The following is a 23,928-nucleotide window of genomic DNA, read 5'->3' as shown; positions in this document are numbered from 1 at the left end:
TTGAGGCTGGGATTACATTATAAAAGTTAGATAAAAGATCTTTTAAAAAACTTTTATAGTGCAATATTAGCCAAAATAGAATTAACTGCTACGAGTCGAAAAATTCAATTTCATGACAAGTTCTTTCCATTAATATTAGAAAAAACGATCTGAAAGGCATGTTAATGCAGATAAAGTAGCAAATTTTCTACAATTTTAAAACCTGACAAAGTAAAACATGGAAATTCGCTTATGATGAGACGTCCGTTACAACGCCAATTTTTACTGTACTTTCCCTTGTAACTTTTGCGTCATAGTAATGTTGCATATCGATTACATCTTTGCTATAGTAACTGGCCATCAATGGAGTAGATGATACTGTCGATTGATTGCGTTTAGCCAATGATACGACTTAGGGGGTCATTCACGTATCACATCAGCATCGAGGACGAGGGGTTTCAGATTTGCTGACTTTTGATGACAAGTGGGGGGGGGTGGGTTTGAAGGTTGCTTACGTCATCAACCTCCCCTTTTTGAAAATATGAAATATTCTAAGCTGCTGACGGGGGGAGGGAGGGGGGGTGAAAAATGGCTGAAAATCTGCTTACGTAATACTTGAATGGCCCCTTATTGGTCATGGAGAGAATGTTAAAGCTCTGGGAGGAATGAAGGGTGGGGGGAAAGAGATGACACAGAACAGGAAAGTTCTACAGATTACAGACCTATAAGTTTCATATCTTTTATGTGCGAGAAATGACTAAATGGTCTACGTAAGGCGGCCTCGAGATATATTTTCGCCCCCTCCCAAAAACAACAAAACAGACCAAACAGTTTGAAAATCCGCAGATTTGTGTCTACTCCATGAGTAGTTTTCTCAAAGATAACATGACAATTGAGTTGCTGAAGCTCTTTACCCCCCCCCCCCCCCAGTCTTATGTACAGTGTATCCCGCTTTTAACGTTTTCCTGCTTGATACGCCTCATTTTCATGGTTCCAACTTTTACTAATACAATGCTCATTGAGATTTCTCGTTTATAGCGTGTCCCCCCACCTCACAACTATGACAGTTTTTCGCAAAACATAAGCGGGATCCACTGTATACTATAATGACTCTATAATTTACTCATATCTGGTTGCATCAACATTTTTCTAATTTTTTCTATCCTTACCTCGGATTTGATGCCTCGTGTGGTTACCCCCTCGTCCCCGGGTCTACGAAAGAAAATCGGCAACTTGGGTTATTGTAATCACACTTTTCCACACACACCTCCACTAAAAATCGCGAATCTCCGCTACTTAGAAATGTTTAAATTTTGGAAACCATTTTTTTTTACGGGTACCGGTACCATGGTGTACACATAACCCTCAAAGAATGACATTGACATCTTCAGTCTCTTAAAAAAATGTCTAGGTCGAAGTTAATCAATGGCTAACGTGTGTTTCGAGGGCGGAATACAAATAACAATCATTTTTTGGTTTAAAAAAGGAACAACTTTCACTTATTCCCCTTAGATGAAGGTTATGACAAAAGGAAGACTTCATAAAAGAACAATGGCGTCTAACAAAGCAACACAGATACCTTGTTCGATTAAACTGGCCCTTTTTGAAACACTTCAAGCGTTTAAAAAAAACACATTTTTCCGAGAGAAAACAATATCCGTTGTGTTTCAAAACCTCTCGTTCTCATTATTCTGAAGATTATTGCCACGATGGGGTCATCATTATTTTGTGATCCATTATTTATTGGGAGATTAAAAAAAAAAATGTTATTAAATAATTTCGAAACGTGGGATGAGATGGTAAACACGTGCGGGGAAAGATTACTCGTTCTTTCTGACATTGTATTCGTGATTCGTTTTTACTATGAGGACATGTTATTTAAATTTGTTTTAAATGGATGACCGACCGACTCTGATGCGTCACGTGGTTTTCATTTCTTTGCGTCATCAAATGATCCTTTTGAAAATTTCGAAATTGTGAAGAAACATGTCGAGAGAAATTTACTGGCCCGTAATCAACCTCAGTCAACTCAGGAAGTTAAGACCGACTTTCGGGTCATTCAAATATTACGCCAGCATCGATGGGGGTTTCCGATTTGATGACAAGGGGGGGGGGGTTTGAATAATGCTTACGTCATCAACCACCCTTCATGAAATATTCTTAATGGCGTCTTACTCGGTACGCCAAAAACAAGAATAACCTTTCTATAGTTTGTGGGCACCTGAACTAACATTCCCCCCCCCCCCCATCGATAAGTCTTAGAGCCATTTTAGTGATCTCTAAATGTTTCGTGGATCCAAGTGCTCTGGAACTGTGCCATGCATCACTCAAGTAATCCGTAATTATGCCGAGGATCACTCAAGTAATCTGGTAATAGGCCGCGGGTAACTTGAGTGATGTTTAGAACGGCACTGGGTGCCACTTAAGTGCTCTAAAAATGTACCACATGTCCCTCAAGGGATCTCTAAATGTGCCACGGATCGCTTAACTGTTCTGGAGCAGTGTCACGGGTCACTTATGTGGTCTGCTAATGTACCACAGGTCAACTTGAGTGATCTGAAAATGTGCCACTGGCCATTTAAATTCTCTGGATTTGTGCCACGGGTTACTTAAGCGATCTGTAAATGTGCCGCTTTTCCTGACCCTCAAAGCGATGCTGATGATGATTATGACGTCTATTCAAAAAGCCTCATTACTGAGAGTATTGAAAATGTGTCCAACCATTATAAAGGCATAAACTATATGCTAACAGGTTTAGAGAAGTGACAAACCATTGTAAAGACATAAAACACGTCTGAAACGCACTGCTAGGGAACCCCGGTAACCAAAGTAAACGTTCGGAAAGTGATTGTTGAGGCCCAAAAACCATTGTTGCCCAACCGTTTTTTGCCCATTTGGGGCATTTGCCCTGCTCTGACGAAATTTTAAAGTAGCCTATCGTTTAAGTCGGGTCCCATTTGGTATACAGTTGCATCCCGTTATAACGAACTCCAAGAGACGGAGGAATCACTTCGTTATAAAGGAATTCCAGGTTTTTGCATTTTGTTCTTACGTAAACTTATCTGGGGGGGATTAGAAACATGTTTGTTAAAACGAGATTTTCGCTATAACGGTATTCGTTAAAACGGGATTCCACTGTATATGCAAAAACACACACACACACACACACACACACATCAATTAATAAGCCTTTTACTGTGGCATTTTTCAAGTTTTATAAATGTACTTTTTTTTTATGAAACTTTTATAGTGTAATCCCGGCTATATACGGGCCATATCAATGAACAAGTAGGATCATCAAATATGTCATCATATTGCCTCAATGTGATGAGCTCCAATTTAAATAATTTCTTCGGTAAATGTCTAGGAAACAGACGTAAAAGCGACAAAAACCGTGTCGTAATATCCGAAGTCGTTTCCATCGACGTTATAAGCAAGGTTCATCAACATTGTTTTCATCGGGAAGTAGTTCAGACCACCCCAGTTATTGACGTTATAGCCAAAGTTTCGATATAATCGAGGTCGTTATAACAGAGTTTGACTGAATACCCATATGGCACAACTTAAAAAATCGGCCAGTGCACAAGAAGACGTTGGTCACCTTGTCTCTATTAACGCATGATATTTCAGAATTTTCAGGTGAGGCATTAATTTTTTACCTCTACGACATTGGAATAAAGAAAAATTTTATTAAAAAAAAAACCCCTATATATGATGCAAATTTTGATGTAAAAATTCAATTTTATGGTCTTACTAAAGCTCCAAAACATTTCAGTCACGTGTTCGAAAACGAAAGTGAATCTGTGTCCAACATGCTTGAGCTATTTTTTTTTATTGCACGCACATTCCTCTTTCCAGGAGCTTTCTTTTGCAACACGTGTTTCAAACGCTCGAGCAGCGTCTCCACATGCATATATAAATTAGTTCTTTGTTCGAACCGATGCCACCGGAAGATTTTTGTAAACGCGAATAAAATACCGAATCATTTATTTCTTGTTCTCTTTTGCATAACGCACCCTAATTTACTCGTTTGAACAGGTATTTGGGTCAAGTATTCGTCCGACTGAGCGCAGCAAATTAAATCGCACGTGATCAACGATCGTCGTCGTCGTCGTCATCATCATCATCACAAAATGACGATGTTTTTCTTATCGTGAAGGAAATTTTATTACGATCTTTTTTTTTTTTCTTCTTCTTTTTTCAAATTTAGACACGGCCTTGATTTTTACAAGATCTTGATGGTAGACTTTTCGAAATTGTGGTTATCGGAAGCAGCAGGACCACAATTAGGCAAATAATGAGGAGTGCAATCGCACCGGGCCGTAAAACGGGATTAAAATACATTGTGTATTTCATCACTTTAACCGCTCAACGATGCCCTAGCTTAAATTTTATAACATTATCCCTTTCAGATCCGAGCATTCGTTTTTTGGAATTTTCAAAATGTTTTTGCATTATTTCGATGCTCAAAAATGCATTAAAAACGTAAATGTCAGTGTAAATCCTTATTTTTAAAATTTTTATTCATTTTTTTCAGCCAAGATGATGCAGGGTATATTCATCTTAACATGCAAATTTTTTCCACAATTTTATTGCTATATATTATGTAATATTACTTATTCCGGAGGCACTCTTGGTAGCCATCTTAAAAAACCTCTGAAATTTCAGCTTTCAGTGCTGCCCTCTGATGAAAGCCCCAAAGTTTATATTCACCATATTTGTAACTCAAAACTTACACAATCCTTCAAGTCAGGGCTTAACTCTCTGAGGTCAAAAGAAAAAAAAAATTATAGTGAGAAAAAGCAATACACACATTTGTGGAACCACGGTCTGAAAGGGTAATATATAGGGTGGTGAGTGTTGTATTCACATCAATTTGAGCAGAAAAACTTGCGTGTGAGCATACACTATCAATTGCACGGGGTTTCGAATTTTTTTTACAGTAGCACCTCCCTTTAAGCTTCCAAATTTTGCCGTTTATAACAAATTACCGCTCTAAAAAAAATGCTCATCATAGAATACTTTCGTGAATTCGAAACTTTGGTTTCGGAAACCCTGCGCTATTATATCTCATACATGTATCTATGGGCGTTTGGCAGTTAGTATACCATGGATCGTTGACTTGGTTTACATCCAGATATTGCAGGTCCTTGACCTCCACGTGAAAAGCTTTAGATGCAAGGTTATAGCGTGCAATTTGCATGTGCGAAATTATTACTTTTTTTTTTCAGAATGATGCTATAGTGCAACAACTGTCCTACTCATGGATTCTAGATTACTTTACGTCCGGCATCATCGATAATGGTATCCTAAAAGTGGATTCTAGATAACTACACCTTTTCACTGTCAGCGGTAATTGTACCGTAGCTCCATCTCTTCTCTCCAACATGACCGAACCCACCAGTGTAAAGGGGCTTATATCCGTGGTAGAGTTGGGCTTTGTTTGGTGTTACAGATTACTACACCTTCGATATCATCTGTAGCACTGCATTCTAGTCCTGGATTCTATATAACTTAACGGTTGCCACATTGGTGGTCGACTGAAGTTGGTTTACTGTAGTTCCTAATTTCAAGGCGCGAATGCGAGCTGATCTCCCCTTTAAAAAGTCTCGCCACAGAGAGCAACAGGCTTACAACGGTAAAGTCTTCAATCAGTACACTTCACTCATAGTACATCTGATGGCAGAGAGAGATGTGCAGCACTCCACACGTTATTACGCTCGTTACACATAACAAGCATTATACAGAGACGAACTTTACGTTAGATTCACAGCACGGACACGCACATTCCAACATGTGCCATTTCGTTAGAAGTTCTGCAGAGGAATATGGACGAGGTGCATGTGGGTAGATAACTAGTGTTTCCGCTCGAGAATTCCCGCCCGCCTGTTCTCGGGAGTATTTTGCGATTTCTCGTTTCCGAAATCCCGAAAAAAAAGTCCCAAGAAATCGGGGAAATTACTATTGTGACACATGAATACTGAAAATGAAATATAAAAATGAAATTTAAAAAAAAATCAATGGTAATATTTGTTCAAAATTTCATTAATTTTCTTTACCTGTAGCATTGCTTGGCAAAGAGATACGGGGGGGGGGGAGGGAGCGGCTGGAGCAAGAATGGATTGAAAAAGAAAACGTGGAGGGGAAGGGGCTTCCAGTTTGAACTGGATATATGAAAAAGGGCATGGTGTTACAATTCCGGGGGCCGCTTATAAACAATCTCTACATTTCTAGCTACATTGTAGAAATTTAGTGCATCGTGATTGGCCGAAATGAGTGGTGAGCCATTACGTCACTCCTGGTGAAATTTTTGCTGGAGACGTTTAACAATAGATACATTTAATTGTGCTGGAATCAAACATCCACCGTTGGAGTAATGGTTATAGTATGAGGCTCACGTACCGAAGGTTGTGTGTTCGTTTCGGTTTGAAACCCATCCAAATTTTTTTTCTATCTTTGCTGTCATTTATTGATTTACTAAAAAGTGTGGTCCACTTTTGTTTCTGATTTAATCAAATGCGGTCCACGTGCATCGAGAAGACAGTAATAACGGCTCGCAAAGCTGGGCCCAACTATCATTTACTGATTCAATAAAAAATGATTTAGTTTTTCGTTAATGAACTTTGAAATTCAGTTTCGCCCAAAACTCCGCCTCTTGTGACGTCTTGCTAGCTTTTTTGCTCGCATTAACCAATCACCGGCGTGCTAATGCTTCCTGTGTTACTAAGAGAGTAGGGATTGTAATTACGCTTCCGGGCCTGTGTTGTGATTTCTAAATGTGTTATAGCGTGTCAATGGCTATCCCAATTATTCTATGTGCGGGGTTCGACCATTTCTGAAAAGCTCTCTGTTTATTCTGTCCAAATTCTAAAGTCAAAGACGCATAACACCTAATATATTTTCATCACTCATCAGCACCCCTCACTTTATGGCCCTAGTTAAGGGCCACTTTTTCCATATAGAATAATTGTGTAATGTCCACCAATGCTTTCTTCCTTGCTTTTCCTCTCTCTGCAACCTCTTATTACTTAAAAACTAATCTTTTTTGTCTTTTTCGCCTATCCACCTGCAAGTGACTGAGAGGAAGTTTTAGGGCTTTACGAAGCCCAATTCGGTGCACCCCTTCCCTGGGAAAGTTTTTCGCTCACAACTGACCCCCTGTTTTTTAAGCAATCCAATCCTACAGGAAAATAAAAGAGGGGGGGGCGGAGGTTGCTTTTTTTTTAATTTTTAAGTGGGATGACCACTGACCACCTTTAAGAAAAAAAACCGTGATGTACAAGAGGAGGGAAAATAACTTTATGCAGTTGACGCTACAAATTTCAAACGTTTAGACGCAGTTTAAAACGCAGAATTCTTGAATGCTTGACTTCCAAAGACATTTCCCCCGTATATTCACTTATTATTCTATTCTGTATTTTTAATTTTTAAATCGAGTGATTCTCTCTAATTCACGCTGTAAAAGTTTTAACTTGATATCGTCCGCCGCATGCGCCAGAGGCACGAATGTACATTTTTTTTTTTAGCAGCTGTTTGGATACATTGTTTTGCTATCTAAGTTGTGCCTGAAACGCGAATGTAACACACGTGTGTTTCAATAATGCACTATTGAAGCACACGTTACAAAACATTTTAGGAAAATAACTTGCATAGAGTAACATGGGTAGAGTAAACATTCAAATGTCATTTCCCACGTTCTTTTTTTTTTTTTTGGTGAGGATATTGCACACTCGTAATTTTGGCACGACGGAGCCGATAATATTGATTATTGTACAAGTAGAATTTGTTAAAATTACATTGCCTGATACATGGTAATTGGCTCAGCTGAATAAAGGCATTCTTTAGTTTTGATATATTTTTAAATAAAAAGAATTTCTTATTTGGGAATTTTTATTTTGGAGAATCTCTCGCGACCCCGCTAGTTCATTGACGCAACCCCCCCCCCCCCCGCGCGGGGTCGCGACCGACGGTTGGCGCACCAGTGGTATAGGTGACCAACGTTGTTCTGACTCATTCTATTGGAGCGATCAACGACACCGTGTGGGCGGAATAAAATTCTTTTTTTTATAGCTAAAATACTATGACACACGCTGCTTTAACGAAATGAAGACCTAAATTGGATCGGACAGCGCGGGGTAATGTCTTGCCGCCTCTTCACTAAATGTGAACCCATTTATGGTCAGTCAGAAATAAAAGGAAAAAAAAAGTGGCCATTTACCTTGAAATAGTACGTCCCGGGCCTAAGGTCAGTGACGTCGACCCACTGGCAGTCGATGTTGTGGTGGTAAGTGTCGACGCATCCCACGGATATTCCTTGGTCCCCGTAGTTCGCACACGCGTACTTCTTGGGGATGTTGGTGTGGCACTCGTTGTCTTCTAGGCAGAAACTTGCCTTGTGGCCCTCGGCGACCTTATTGCCTCTCGCGTCGATGATATCGAAGTGGGCAAAGACCTCCATGCTGTGATAGTGCCTTCGAGAGGGGGAAAAAAAAAAAAAAGATCAATAATTTTTAAGTGTTGTTATTGTTGGCTATTCAAAGAGATCCATTGTTGATTTAAGGGACAAGAGACGTTCAAAATGAAAAATTGCATTTCTTTAATGTTTTCAGCCGATGTGTTTTAAAATAGTCTTAACGCATGAAATAAGCGCATTTCTGCATATCTCTAATCAAATTATTCATCTAAATTTTATGTTTAATGAATAATTTATTGAAAAATAACCGCAAAATTGAAATGAGCGATATTTTGTTCCTGCGTTTCCTATTTTGACGAAATCCAATGATATTTTTCATTTTGCTTCCACAGACTCACATGAATATTTTCAGCAGGCGTGTTTCAAGATATGTTCAATGGTATATGATAGAAAGAAAAAAAAAACACGAATGTGCCAAAAGAATTTCTTTTGGCTTTTTTAAACAATTAAATCACTTTTTATGCGGTAAGTAGTGATGGATCTACAAGTAGAGCTCTGGATATCTCAAATAGGCCATAAGAAACAAGTATGCTAGAACTTTAAATGGAAATTTGGTTTAAAAAAGACATTCTGAATCTCCGTTTTCCGACAAAAAACAAACACGGAGAAAACTATTAAGTATTAGATTTAATTTTTACGCAAAAAAAGCAAACAACAGAATTACTGGAATTTACTTATGTCCGAATTACTGGAAAAGAAATGACTTAAGAATCAATGAAAGAAATAATTTTTAAATTAGTGACAAAAATTGATAAAAAGATAATTGTGTGTGCAAAACTATTCAAAGAAGTGTAATTTGAAGTTTTTTTTTAAAGAAAATAATATTTCAGAATTATTTTCAAATAAATGATTACAGAACCATTTAATGCGATTTCAAAATAATTAAAAGTGATGGATGGAAATTTTTTTTTAGAATTGGTAAAAAAAAGAGATTTCAAAACTTATCACAATTGATAATAAAAGAAATAATTTCAGACCTTAATAACGTCTTCAATTATTCTGGGTTCCCTGTTCATCTCGGAAGGGGGGGGGGGTTTAGCAAAATTATCAAGATATGGCTGTACATTACATTAAGCCCTTCTAAATCCTGATTCTATCTTACAATTTTAAATACCTCAGCATAAGTTGGGGGCCCACGGACTTCGTGGGAAGTTTCAATGTAGCCCGCGATGTCTGAAAGGTTGAAAGACCCCTGCCTTAAACAATTCTAACTCGATAACGCTGATTATTTCTTCCTTTTTTTACAGTTATAATCTATAACTGAACTCAAAATTTCTTTACAGTAATTAATCAAAGTTACGAAACCGAAACCATATTTCATGTCCAGTGTTTCAGACACATTTTCATTTAAAAGAAAACATTTCCCTATAAAAGTTAATCTTTTATTTTCCCACGATGAGAGAAGGAGAGATCCATTGTTCATGTTTCACATCTCTCACATAAAAAACGATTACACCTATACGAAACTCCGCCCATCCAACACGGCCGTAACTTCAAAATAAAATAATGAAAAAAAATTCATATTGTGATGAACAATAACCGCGATATTTCTTCACTAATTCAAAGATTAACTGAAAAACGTTTTTCCATTTTTTTTTCTCGTTGTTATATCCAAAGAATTTTATTATTATTTTTTTGACAATTTCCTAGACTCCACCCTTATAACTTTTTTTTTTATTACTCTTTTATATAGGCATCTCTTAGAATATTTTTTTTTCCTACAGAAATTCTCTAAGAGATAGGCCCCCATGCTGTTTCACAAAAAATTAGGCCTTTCGTCTTTTCTCCTTATAGCACACATTGCATAAATCAAATGACCTACATAAAACATTTTTTCCTATTAGTTTCATTTTCGTTTCGCCACGGTCCTTTTTATCTTTTCACTTGTGAAAGTGCCTGATGCTTCATATGTTATCGGAAACGTGTGTGTGTATAATACATACTATATAAAGATGCGGAAGTAATAATAATAATATGAGAGAGGATATTATCGAAAAGCTAGGCTACTATTATTATTATTGTTATTGTGCTATTACTACTTACAATGTGTCACTGGCTCGAAAATCACACATTAATAATCCTGACTTTTATCACAGAATAATTTCACACTGACCTCGTTTCCGAAAACGAGTAAGTAAATTACGTAATAAGAAAAATGTGAAAGTAGAAGATAACTTTTATTTATTTATCCTTTTTTGTTGGAAGTGTTATCTCGGGAGGATAATAAACGCGTCGTGACAAATCCAATCAAAAGAAAAGAAATCCAGTTGTGGGTTTTTTTCGTATGAGTTGGATTAAGACGAGGCAAGAGTCACACAAAAATTAATGATGCCTGACCAAGTTGCAGTTTCCGTGACATCTTGGTCACGGGTGTCTCTCGATGTTACTGATTGGTTGATTTTCCTTTTTGGACCGTGGAATCCAAGGTCGAGTCTTAGATTTGAGTCATGGGGGTTTGGGATTCTTAGAAAATGACGATGACTCATTTTATTTTGAGCCCTAAAAAAAAAGGACTCGAGCTCAGGGACGTGTCAACGTGTTCGGAAGCAAGACAAGACCGGATTCGGGCATGTGCGATTGCATCAGGCTGCAATATATTAGGAGGGGGGGGGGGGCGTAAAACTGGATTTTATTGCATTTGTTCCGTATAATATTTCTACGATGACTGATTTTCAAAAGTCGGAACTTGAAACTCTATTGATCTATTGATGGAGAATTTTTGCGATTCAATAACAGCGCTAGTGAATTTACGTGGCCCTCAAATCCTTGAATGAGGCCTTGATTTTTGACAGGACCTCAGACTGAGATTTTTAGCTGTCTTATATTTATTTTCAAGAAAATTTATAGTTTTGAACACTGGAACTTAAGACCTAAAATTTATAAAAATTGAAAGAATTGGTAGACTTGAATGCGGTTTGCGAAAAAGTTATTCTCACGAGGATGGATTTGTTTTGGTATAGAAAAAATAATTAGTTCGAATTTTCGACAATAGAGGGCACTGAACATCAGTCCGGCCGGAGTGATTAGACCTGAACTTTTCTTCAATTTCTTCTGTGTCCGAAACGTTCGTACATCTTCAGCCGGCGATTCATGACTGAAATGAAACGACTTCACACCACTAGTGCTTCATCCACCAATGTGAACATCGCAATGAAAACCTTACGTAAGCGAAAGAAACAGGAAAATTCAGAAATGAGCTGTTAATCGCGTACACTCTGCATTTTATAGTACTCTGATTTTTGAATATTTACAATGATTTGCTTTCTTGCAGTGCCCTCTATAGACGAAAATTTGAACTCAAGTATTCCTGTTAAGAAAAACAAGAAAGAAACAACATTCCCCCATCGTGAGAATAAATTTTTCGCAAAACGCATTCAAATATACCGATTCCTCCAATTTTTATGAATTTTGAAACTATATTCACGAATGTACTGTAATTAACACACGCACACACGCACGAACACACACACACACAGGTTTTTTTCCCCCGGGCCATTTTGACATCACTGCTTAAGTCTCGGTGTTTTTCAATTAGCACTTATTCGAGGAACCCTTTGGTCAAACGTCGAGAAAACCATAGACCCCTCTGGTTATCTTATTAAAATCAAAGGCAAGAATGGCGGCCGTGTTATGAAACACATTCCGTGAACTCATTAGCTTGCAGACACCTGCGGTTCGCGGACCACCTTCTGAGATACCAGTTATGCAGGAGTAGCCAACCTGCGACTACTGAGTTTAATCACATGCACGTTGATTCACAAAATTTTTAAATTTCACAATATATCTGAAGTTTTAAATAGTACAGATTCAATGGCCATAACATGCGAATTGATCAACGAGGCGGCTGGTGAGGAATAAAAATACGGATTCATAAAAAAAAAGGGGGATGTACGGGATTTCTCCAAAGTACAGACTAGTCTCTCCTTATATGTGGGACTTCTGGCAACTCTAAATGAGAGCAATGTTAAAGAAGACGAGTCGCATATACCTAAGAATTTTCGTGTTAGAAGGCATGGATTATGGAGTGGGGGACACACACACACACATGATATCCAACATTCTCTGTAGTGTTGTTCTATATACAATATAGTGCATGTACATTGAGATGAGATTATAAAATTTCAATTCAATTCCAGGCATAACATTATATCTATGATACTTACAGATGGCAGGCATGCCATTGCCAAGCATGCTTTGGCAGGAACGGTCTGAAGTCAGTCGTGCCGAAATTTCCAATTCTGGCCGTGAACCTCAGGACCCTCCTTTGAAGATACTGCCAACCTAAACACATGAGAGCCAGTCATGAAACTATTATGGACAAATAATGATTACTTAAAATGTATAGGTGATTTCTCTCTTCAAGCCATCGTCCAAAAGGGCTATTTTTGAAGTACGCTATGGCAACGATTTATCGCCAAATCTTTGAAGCCTATGGTCCGAATGCGACGAATGATGGCAAAGTTCGTAAATTGGTGAGTTTTTCAAGGAAGATCTGCTCCAACGAGGCTAATCATATATGTCGTTCTGGTGTTCCTTAAACAATCTCACTCGTCTTCGAATCTATCACTCATAGCATTTGGATCATACACTCCGAAGATTTGGCGATGAATCTTTGCCAAAATCAATATACCTAAGGTCAAGAACCGAATAACGGGCTTTATTTCGCATAAAGTCATCCAATCAATCGTCATCATAATTTTCTTACCACCGTAAGTTACGAATCGTATAATCTTCTGATGTAATTCCAAATGGCTTCTGCTTGTGTGCTATTTGAAATCTTGGAGGTAAGATTGATGATTTATTTTATGGGCTCTAAAAAGACGTTGGTGACATCGCGCGTATGCGAAATCACGGCAACGCGTTTGAGATGGGCATTCCCAAAGGTCCTGAAGAAATAGCCCTCGTAAATGTGCAGTAGGTCTTGACTTCAGGAAGTCTTCAGTGAATTAAAATGTTCTCATAAAAAGGAAAAAAAAAAGGTCGAACACATGGCACATATATGTGTGTATATATATGTAATGAATATTTATACATATAGTCATATGCGTTATAACAGGGGGGTTCTCAAACTTTTTCCGCCCGCGGCGTCCTTTTTCATTCCTCCGCCGGCTCGCTCCAGAGCTGTTTCACAAAGAATCACTTCGAAAAACCTTTGTCACGATCACCACTCCGCGGTGCCACCGACAAAGGTTGGAGGTGCACTAGGGCACCGCGGCGCACAGTTTGAGAACCCCTTGCGTTATAATGTAATTTTTAAACTATGCAAATTATGTTCTTTCCAAATTTTGGAAAAAAATCATGAATAAAAGCTCCATTGCAAAAAAGACAAAAAAAAAACAGGACATTTTCATTAAAAAAACTCAGGAAGACCAAAATTACGGGAAAATACGGCAATGCCTGTTAAAGAGTCATATCAGTGAGCAAGTCAGAGCTATAAACATGGCCCCCACAAGACCGGGCTGACAGGGCCCGGGACAAGTATCATAATTTTTTGCTTTTTCACGCTATACATGAACTACAGAAGGGCCCGTGAGAAGAGAAGTCTGACGGGGGGGGGGGGGATCGCGAAAGATCCCAGCCTAGGGGCTGCCCTACTTCTGGAAGCGGGGGGGGGGCATGGCTATAAACATGCAATACATAATATGATTTACATTAACAAAAGTTTTTCTTTACGGGGATCACAGCCGGGACCCACCATTTACTGACGTCAAAGCCGAGGTGTGTCTTTATCACCGAGTTTGACTGTATTTCTGATGAATAGTTACGGCTGCAAACAGCTCGGAAAAGTGGAGCTTTAATTGTAGATATCCTGTATACGCACACGAGAAAAACTCAATTGATAATGAAAGTTCCGGTTGTTCGATCGAATCTTCGAATAATAGGAAACGGAATGTTCAATGCCAGGGATTTATTTATACTAGACGAAGGTCGTACACAACCATCAAATGCATTTTATATTCTTCTCGTATTTCGTATTGATTCGATTGTATGTAAAGAGAAAAAAAAAAAAAAGCGTGTCTTTCTCTTTTTTTTTTGTTGTTTTTTCCTGCTTTCTATGTGTCTTCTGCGTGGACGGTTCCGACCTTGTAAGAGATTGTATTCATTCCCCCCTTCGTGTACTTGGTTCCACATCCCAAAAAGAAAGAAGGGGGAAAACTATTTGGTGTCACACAGGATACCTGCTACTGTAATTCTTAGAAAAAGAAAAGAGAGAGAAGAGAAAAAAACAAAGATTGATGCTTCGAATTGATGTCCTTGGGTTGTAGGATGTAGCCATGAATTACATTCGAGATTCCATGCATACAATGAAACAAAAGAAAGGTTTTTCCCCTACGTGGTAAATCGTCTGTATATGCATGTATGTTTAAAGAGAGACAGACAGACAGAGACGGTAACATTTTTGACACCGTTATACATTGTTGAAGGATCAACGTACGCGCAACTGGAAATGACCAACACGAATTTGTTGATCGATAATTCTGCGTGATTCTCAGAATTGTCGATTGCGTTTGGCTTGAAGGTGTGCATGAGTGATCGGCCTGAAACTGGATAGGAATCAGCGAAGATGTGGAAAAAAAAAATAGATTGAGTGTTGAATTACAAACGGTTGAAAGTATTACGTAAAATTCATTCAAAATCACAGGAATTCACTGACAATTTTATGAGAAATCTTACCCTTTCTCGAATCCATTATGAATAATAATTTGAATTCAGGATCTTGTCTGCGAGTTGTACAAATTAATTTGCATAAATGTAAGAGAGCTACGCAGCAACTTATTTTAAACATGGAATCTGATGACATTGATATAGCTCTTATTCAAGAGCCGCATTTTTTCGCAGGCAGTCTTCCGGGGTTTCTTCCCTCTTACACAGTTCATTTTCATCGGTCAGCGGATGTGGTGAAGGCAGCCATCGTCATCCGATCTAAGAAAATATTTTCTTTTCTGGATGTTCGTAACACTGACTTCAACATGGTTACTGTACATATTTCAGTTGAAGGCATAGATTTCTCTCTTCTTTCTTATTATTTTGAACCAGCTAAAAACATTGATTCGGATCTCGGTAAACTCTCTTCAACTCTCTCGAACATAAATGTTTCTCGACTTATTTGGGGGATGGATGCCAACAGTAAATCAGATCTGTGGCATAGCTCTAATACTGATTCTCGAGGACTCAAACTCACAAACTTCTTTTGCACATGGCATCTTGTTGTTGTAAATGAGGACTTTGGCCCAACTTTTGTTGGTAATCAAGGAAGCAGTTACATCGATGTCACTGTTGTCGGTCAAGAAATTCTTAGACAAATCATAAATTGGAACATTCCAGATATTGATTCAATGTCTGATCACAGAATGATTGCTTTTAAAATACTTCTCTCAAATAGAAGAAATCCGCTACCTCCTTTGATGACGAAACTCTTTGACACCAGGAGAGCAAAGTGGAGCCGTTTCAAAACCTTTTGTTCACATTTTGAAAAGGATTTCGTTCGAAGTCTACAAGAATGTTCTGATCCTGAACTGTTGGAGGTTCTAGTCGAGAGACTACAAGACTTAATCATCAGTGCAGCAAATGATTCTATCCCGTTTAAGAGAATAAGAGAACACATTGTTCCTTGGTGGACAGCTGAAATTTCTTGCCTGAGAAAGCAGCTTAATGCCATTAGACGAAGATTCCAAAGAGAGAAATCTCTGCTTATTAAAGATATCTACAAGAGAAAATACCTTGAAACCAGATATATTTATAACCTCAAATTAAAGGAAGCAAAACTAACCTCCTGGAAGAGATTTCTTTCTGATATTGACACTCATAATGTTTGGAGTAAAATTTACAAATCAGTCAAAAACAACTTTTCGAGGACCGTTGAAATATCTGGTATTGAAATTTCTCCGGGAGTCTTCACGGCAACGTATGGACAGTCCATCAGCGCAATCATTGATAAGTCTTTTCCTCCAGACGAGAGAAATGACGATGATGATACTCACAGAGCCATCCGGTCCGATGCTGCACTTCCATTCGAAACAGCTGATGATGTGCCTTTTACGCTTGATGAGGTGAACGGTGTTGTTAAGAAATTGAAACTGGGGAAGTCTCCGGGTCCTGATGGAATTGACAATGACATTATTAAGCATTTCCACCAATCTTTCCCGACGCTATTGCATCTCTTATTCAACAAATGCTTACAACTCGGCGTATTTCCTCTGTCGTGGAAAAGAGCAAGGGTAGTACCTATACCGAAAAACAGAACATCTAAAACTGAAATCAATAATATCAGATGCATCAGTCTTTTGTCTTGCCTGGGCAAATGCCTGGAGAAATTATTCACTGTGCGTCTGAGATGGCATTTCTCGAAGACGGGTCAACTGAGTGATGACCAGTTTGGATTCACTCCTCAGCGCTCAACGGAGGACGCCGCTGCGCGTTTGTGTGATGTCGTAAAGAAGGGAAAGATGAAAAAGATGTATACAATTTTATGTTTCTTAGACTTCAAGGGAGCTTTTGATAACGCTTGGTGGCCTGGGATCTTGCACCTGCTTAGGAAAGGTGGAACTCCAAAGAACATTTACTTGCTGGTCAAAAGTTTCTTGAAAAATCGTTCAGCAGAAATTTCTCTAGGCAATGCTTCTCGAGTCTTTTACCCGGAAAAAGGATGTCCGCAGGGATCGGTATCTGGACCCCTTCTGTGGAACCTAATAATAAATGACCTCCTGCGTGTTCTTTCAAGTCACGAATACTGCTCAAAGATTGCTTTTGCTGATGATCTGCTTTTGATTGTTCAACGGAAGAAGTTTACTGATGCTTGCGGAACGTCTCAGGTAATTCTCGATCTGGTTACTTCTTGGGCCAAATCTTACAAGATGGAATTCAATCCTGAAAAAAGTAAAGTTATGATGGTGCATAAAAAATGTCCGGATGGAGGTGGAGTCAATGTAACTCTGGATGGCGTGGCAGTTGAAGAAGTTGAAGAAATGAAATATCTAGGAATCATTGTCGACAAAAAATTCCAGTGGAAAAAACACATCACATACCTCTCTAGGAAATGTGAAAGGGTTTTGAATGGCCTTTTGAGAGTATCTCAGAATACATTTGGATTGAAATCTGATGTCTTGTGTTTAATATACAATCAGGCCATCGTTCCTATTTTTACATATGCTTCCAGAGTTTGGGGTGATTCCCTGAAAAAGAAAATAAATCGTAAGAATATTCTGAAAGTTCAGCGGAGATTTCTTTTGAGAATTGTTAGAGGATATCGTTCAGTTAGCTACGAGGCACTATTTGCTATTTCTGGGCAAACACCCATTGACATCCTTATCCTCTACAATAACGAGGCCAAGAACATATTTTCAAGAAATTGTGATGACAATTCCCTTTCGGGTATAGTACCTTTTTCATCTCTTCCGCACCCAGCGACACGAGCTGCTATCGCACTTGTAAATTACAATGAAGAGTCTTTTCCTAAGTACGATCTCATCTGTTACACTGATGGCAGTAAAATTGATGGCAAAGTGGGTCTCGCTTACGTTGCTTATAAGCAAGAGAATGAGCTCCTGTTTCGCCAATTCAGATTAGAAAATAACTGTTCTGTTTTTCAAGCCGAGCTCCTCTGCTTGAATCTTGCCACCAAGTGGATTTCATTTTGTGTTGGAAACGATAATAATAGCGCGCTGATATGTTCAGATTCTCTCTCTTCTTTGCAAAGTCTACAAGATATAAATTCTACAGAAAAACTTGTGGTGGAGACACAATGTCTTATAAATGATCTTAAAAAGAAAAAATATATAATCGATTTCACACATGTTCGAAGTCACTGTGGCATCACTGGGAATGAGAGGGCAGATGATCTCGCACGGTCTGCTACACTTCTTAATGTCATAGAAAATGTGAAAGTCCCAAAATCTCACTATAAATATGTGTATCGACACAAATCAATCCATCAGTGGAACACAGAGTATGTCAGTTCCAAAAATGCCAGGCCGGTAAAGAAATTCTTCCCTTCGATTCCGGCGAGAAGGAAGTGTTACCATTTCTCCACAAATTTCCATCTGACCCAATTTATTACTGGGCATGGGAATTTTCAAAGTTATCTCGCGAGAATGAAACTTGCCAGTAGTTCGCTGTGTATATGTGGAACCAATGAAGAAGATCCTATGCATCTTCTTCTGTCGTGCAAAAATCTAACGAAGGAGAGGGTTCATTTCAGAAAAGAACTTAAGAAACTGTCTATTTCTTGGCCGCCTGCATTGTCCGATTTGGTCAAATCAAAGGAAGTCCTTCGCATTCTAAAAATATATGTACAAAATATCTTTGCGAAAAAATAATTGGTTTCTATTTTATTTTTTGTATATACAATGTGTACATTCTCATTTTCCTTGCAAGTGCTGTTTTCGATTCTTGAATAATTAATCAAAATTCCCATTTAAGTACTAATTATTATTATTATTATTGTTATTATTATTATTATTTATTTATTTTTTTTTTTCTCACTATCTTTGTATGTATGTATTGGTGTGTGTATATATATGTGTATGTGTGGATATATATATATACTTATGTGTGGTCGTATATTTTTCTATTCATGTGTGTGTATTGAAAATTTTTTTTTTTTTTTTTTTTTTTTTTTTTTTTTTTTTTTTTTTTTTCATTGCATTGATACCATATGGCATTCACTGGTGCAATATTGCGCTTTGAAGTGCATTCGTATATTGTTATTGTACATACTGATCTGATTTTTCCTTTCTTTTGTATTACGCTGTATTGCAAATTTTGAGTTTCTTGAACCGTATATGTTTGTTGTTGTTACTTACGTTTGTAAGCCTCGTGGCATACTCTGTGGAACACGGGGAGTTGTTTCTGAAGGACCCAAATAAAAAAAAAAAAAAAAAAAATCACAGGAATTCAACCGCATTGGATAAAATCTTCTACAGTCGAATATCCCGTTATAACGAACTCCAAGAGACCGGAGAAATCATTTCGTTATAACGAAATTTCGTTATAAAGGAATCCCAGGGTTTTCATTTTATTCCTTTGTAAATTTATCTGGAGGATTATAGAAAAGCGTTCGTTAAAACGAGATTTTCGCTATAACGGTATTCGTTAAAACGGGATTCAACTGTATAATAAATCTTAAAATTTCATTCAAATTGCAATTTGAAGAGTTACATTGGCTCTTACGAAAGGGGGAGGATTTTAGGGGAAAAATAAGTTAAAATTCTGTCAATAGAGGGCGCTGCACGAACGTCGGCAGGAGTGATTGGACACATGAACCTTTCTTCAATCTCTTCTGTGTCTGAAACGTTCGTAAAGCATCAGCCGGCGATTCATGGCTGAAATAAGACAAACGCCACCAATGTAAACATCACAATGAAAACCTTATGTAAGCGAAAGAAACAGGAACGTTCTCTGAAATGAGCTGTCAATCACGTACACTCTACATTTTATAGTACTCTGATTTGCATATTTTCAGTGATTTGCTTTGATTCAGCACCCTCTATAGACGAATATTTGAACTAAAGTTTTTCTGTACAAAAAGGGGGGGGGAAGTCCTCCATCGTGATAATAATTTTTTTCTCAAACCGCATTCAAATATACCTATTCTTTCAATTTTTATGAACTTTAAACTATTTATGAATTTATTGGACACCCTGTTATATATCATGTTACGTGTATTCATGCTCGGAACTCCTTTCGCGGGCCTCATGGAGCCTTCTGGCGGGCCATCAGGCCGCACTTTATTCGAGGACCGGAGGTTGTGCACTTCTCTTTTCCGTCACAAGTATGCGAAAGATTGTACATTTTCAACGGTTATCCATCGTTACACGAATTCGGATTTAAGATGATTTAAGATTTTCGGAACTTTCACTCATGCTTATGGAAAGTGCGAGAAGTTTCATTGGTATGAAAATTTGTTGCGGGCCTATTTAAGTGATATGTAAATGTGCCGCGGGTCACTTGAGTTATCTGGGAACGTGTCGCGGACCACCTAAGTGATGTGGAATTGCACCACGGGTCGCTGAAGTGATCAGGAAATTTGCTGCTGGCCTCTTATGTGACCTGGAACTTTGTCGCGTGTCATTCAAGTGATCTGTAAATATACCGTTGGTCTCTCAAATCATCTGTCTCTCGTAAAAATATGTCTAATGTAAGTTTTGTGGGAAATAAAATTAAAAATCATTATGTGACGAACCAGTGACTCCAATCACGGTTCTTGTCGTGGGGAGGGGAAGGAACTGGCTTCACCGGCTCCCCCTCCACTGTAAAATTCAATGCGGTGTGAATAATACAAAGGCGTTCTCACTCAAATTTTGCCGACCGGGGCAGTTGCCCATCCCCCGATCCCCTTGCTCCAGTCCTGGATGTTGCACCGCAATGAATATTATAGATATACCGATGAGAGAGTAATAAAAAAGGTTAAATCTTCACTATATTCTTTATAGCAGTTTTTCTCAATCTTTTTCAGCCCATGGGCCCTTTATACGTGGCCACGGGACATGCCCACATGGGCCTCATGGGGTGGTCATAGCCTTGGTTCTATGTGTACGGCTTTGCTTGATTTTCTGAAAGTATTTATATTTTTTTCCTATCACTAGAAGGCTTTATTTCTTCAAAACTCTCTGCGACCTCCCACCCACTTGTTGTGGCTTCTCTTTCATCTGTTTTTACACCCGTGGAAGTCCACCCGCAAGGTAGTCATATGGTCCCTTGTTGAGAGTAATTGCCCTATTCACGACTACCTACCATATACTATTAATTCAATACCAATATGTGGTAATAGCGCATTCTGAAAAAAGACGATAGTAAAATTTCGATGAAAATTGAGTAATCTGACACAGACACATCGTTTCACTGTAGTGTTGATGTATCAGATTTGGCCATAAAATCCAGACGCACACCCAGATGGTGTGTCCATTAATTACCTTGCCTTGTTCTGTCATACGCCGTCGATGACAAGCAGTTCTCCTCGAGTGCGCACTGGAGACTCGACATTGGAATGTTATCGATATACGACGTCCTTTCGATCTCTTTCTCGTCGACAACGAGGTCCGGTAAACCTAAGTTGAGAAATTATTATCGTTTTAATATAATGCCAACAAAAATTACGGTACTGGAAAAAACAAAGATACTTCGGTTAATGAACATTTCAGTTGACATATACTGAAGAGCCAAAAAAACTTGTAAACCTGCCTAATATCGTGTAGGGCCCCCGCGAGCCCGCAGAAGTGCCGCAACACGACGTGGCATGGACTCGACTAATGTTTGAAGTAGTGCTGGAGGTAATTGACACCATGAATCCTGCAGGGCTGTCCATAAATCCGTAGGAGTAAGAGGGGGTGGAGATCTCATCTGAATAGCACGTTGCAAGGCATCCCAGATATGTTCAATAATGTTCATGTCTGGGGATTTAGGTGGCCAGCGGAAGTGTCTAAAGTCAGAAGAGTGTTCCTGGAGCCACTTTGTAGCAATTCTGAACGTGTGGGGTGTCGCATTGTCCTGCTGAAATTGCCCAAGTCCGTCGGAATGCACAATGGACATGAATGGGTGCAGGTGATCAGACAGGATGCTTACGTACCTGTCACCTGTCAGAGTCGTATCTAGACGTATCAGGGGTCCCATATCACGCCAACTGCACACGCCCCATACCATCACAGAGCCTCCACCAGCTTGAACAGTCCCCTGTTGACATGTAGGGTCCATGGATTCATGAGGTTGTCTCCATACCCGTACACGTCCATCAGCTCGAATCAATTGGAACCGAGACTCGTCAGACCAGGCAACGTGTTTCCAGTTCTCAACAGTCCAATGTCGGTGCTGTCGGGCCCAGGCGAGGCGTAAAGCTTTGTGTCGTGCAGTCATCAAGGGTATATGTATGTATGTTTTCTTTCAGGTGGCAAAGGAGCTGAGGCGAGTGATTGGCAACTGAGATCCCACTGGTCCATCTGTGGATGGATTGGTGGAGACGGAGTGCGGTGGTGGCATGGACGGGTGCGGGCTGCCGGAGGGGGACGGACGTTTGGTTCTGTTCTGTTGCTCCTTTGGGCGATGAGTGGCGGACGGGGGTGTTCTTTCGTGGACTAGTGGAGTCGAGGGCCGGCGGAATGTTTTTTGCTGGGTCGGAGATCTGGCGGGCGGTCCACCTGTGCTCCTTCTTGACCATCGGAGGTTTCGGGAAGCTTCTCGGAGTGTGGCTGCTTGGGATGGAGTGGAGTCCCGGCTGGACGGACCCGGTGGCTTGCGAGTCGGGGGATGTTCGCCGGGCCTGGATGTGTGTCAGGAGAGTTCTTCCAGCATGTCCCAGCCTCAAGGTAATCCGCTTATATCCCGCAAGGGACAGAGCGGGGGCCATGTTTGGTGTTATAGTCATCAAGGGTACAAGAGTGGGCTTTCGGCTCTGAAAGCCCATATCGATGATGTTTCGTTGAATGGTTCGCACGCTGACACTTGTTGATGGCCCAGCATTGAAATCTGCAGCAATTTGCGGAAGGGTTGCACGTCTGTCACGTTTAATGATTCTCGTCAGTCCCGTTCTTGCATGATCTTTTACCGGCCGCAGCGATGTCGTAGATTTAATTTTTTTCCCGGATTCCCGATATTCACGGTACACTCGTGAAATGGTCGTACGTGAAAATCCAAATTTCATCGCTACCTCGGAGATGCTATGTCCCATCTCTCGTGCGCCGACTATAACACCACGTTCGAACTCACTTAAATCTCGATAACCTGCCATTGTAGCAGCAGTAACTGATCTAACAACTATGTCAGACAGTTGTTGTGTTATATAGGCGTTGCCGACCGCAGCGCCGTATTCTGATTGGTTCCATATCTCTTTATTTGCATACGCACGCCTGTACCAGTTTTTTTGGCTCTCAAGTTTATATAAGCACACACACACACACACACATGAGCTCTCTCTCTCTCTTTCTCACACACGCACAATACAGCCGCATCCGTGAGCTAATTTTTTTTAATCATAATGAAAATCTAATGAGTAACTTTCACTCGATCCAGATTTATTTATTTCCCTCTCGGAATCGCTTTCACCATATAAACCAATCTTTCTCTTTCAGAAAGATTTTGAGCCATTTCATGTAAAATGAATGATTAAGGAGGTTATTCAAGTATTACGTCAGCATCGACGGGGGGGGGGGGAATTCGGGTTTGCTGACATTTGATGAAAGAGGGAGGGGGGGGGGAGTTGAGTGATGCTTATATATATGTCATCAACCACTCATCATAAAAATATGAAATATCCGTAATGGCATCTTACTCGGTGTTCCAAAAACGGGGAAAAAACTTTCGCTAGTTTGTGGGCACCTGAACTAACATTCCCCCTATTGATAAGTCCTCTACAGAGCCACTATGGTGATTTCTAAAATGTTCCGCGGATCCTTCAAGTGATCTGGAAATGTGTCCGGGTCACTCAAATGCTCTAGATATATATCGCGGGTCGCTTAAGTGTTCTGGGAATGTGTTTCGGGTAACTT

At 39.4% G+C, this 23,928-nt stretch overlaps 1 protein-coding gene across 2 annotated transcripts in view; it reads right to left on the bottom strand.

Annotated features, from left to right (window-relative positions):
* LOC149078039 (lysyl oxidase homolog 2-like) overlaps positions 1–23,928 on the bottom strand; it is a 99,602-nt gene that overhangs the window by 2,312 nt on the left and 73,362 nt on the right. For both annotated transcript variants that reach the window (XM_089241607.1, XM_089241608.1), the window contains exons 6-8: positions 21,364–21,498; positions 12,616–12,733; positions 8,198–8,450 (exon numbers count right to left, since the gene is read on the bottom strand). In XM_089241607.1, the coding sequence (XP_089097733.1) occupies positions 8,198–8,450; positions 12,616–12,733; positions 21,364–21,498 (506 nt within the window). The remainder of the gene's footprint in view (positions 1–8,197; positions 8,451–12,615; positions 12,734–21,363; positions 21,499–23,928) is intronic.

The sequence above is a fragment of the Pholcus phalangioides genome, unplaced genomic scaffold (genome assembly GCF_987345545.1).
Source record: "Pholcus phalangioides strain wild (caught in Gottingen) unplaced genomic scaffold, Ppha-v1.0 ptg000014l_1, whole genome shotgun sequence".
Taxonomy (NCBI): domain Eukaryota; kingdom Metazoa; phylum Arthropoda; class Arachnida; order Araneae; family Pholcidae; genus Pholcus; species Pholcus phalangioides.
The sequence above is the reverse complement of the archived record's forward strand: the minus strand, read 5'-3'. Positions and strand labels throughout refer to the sequence as shown.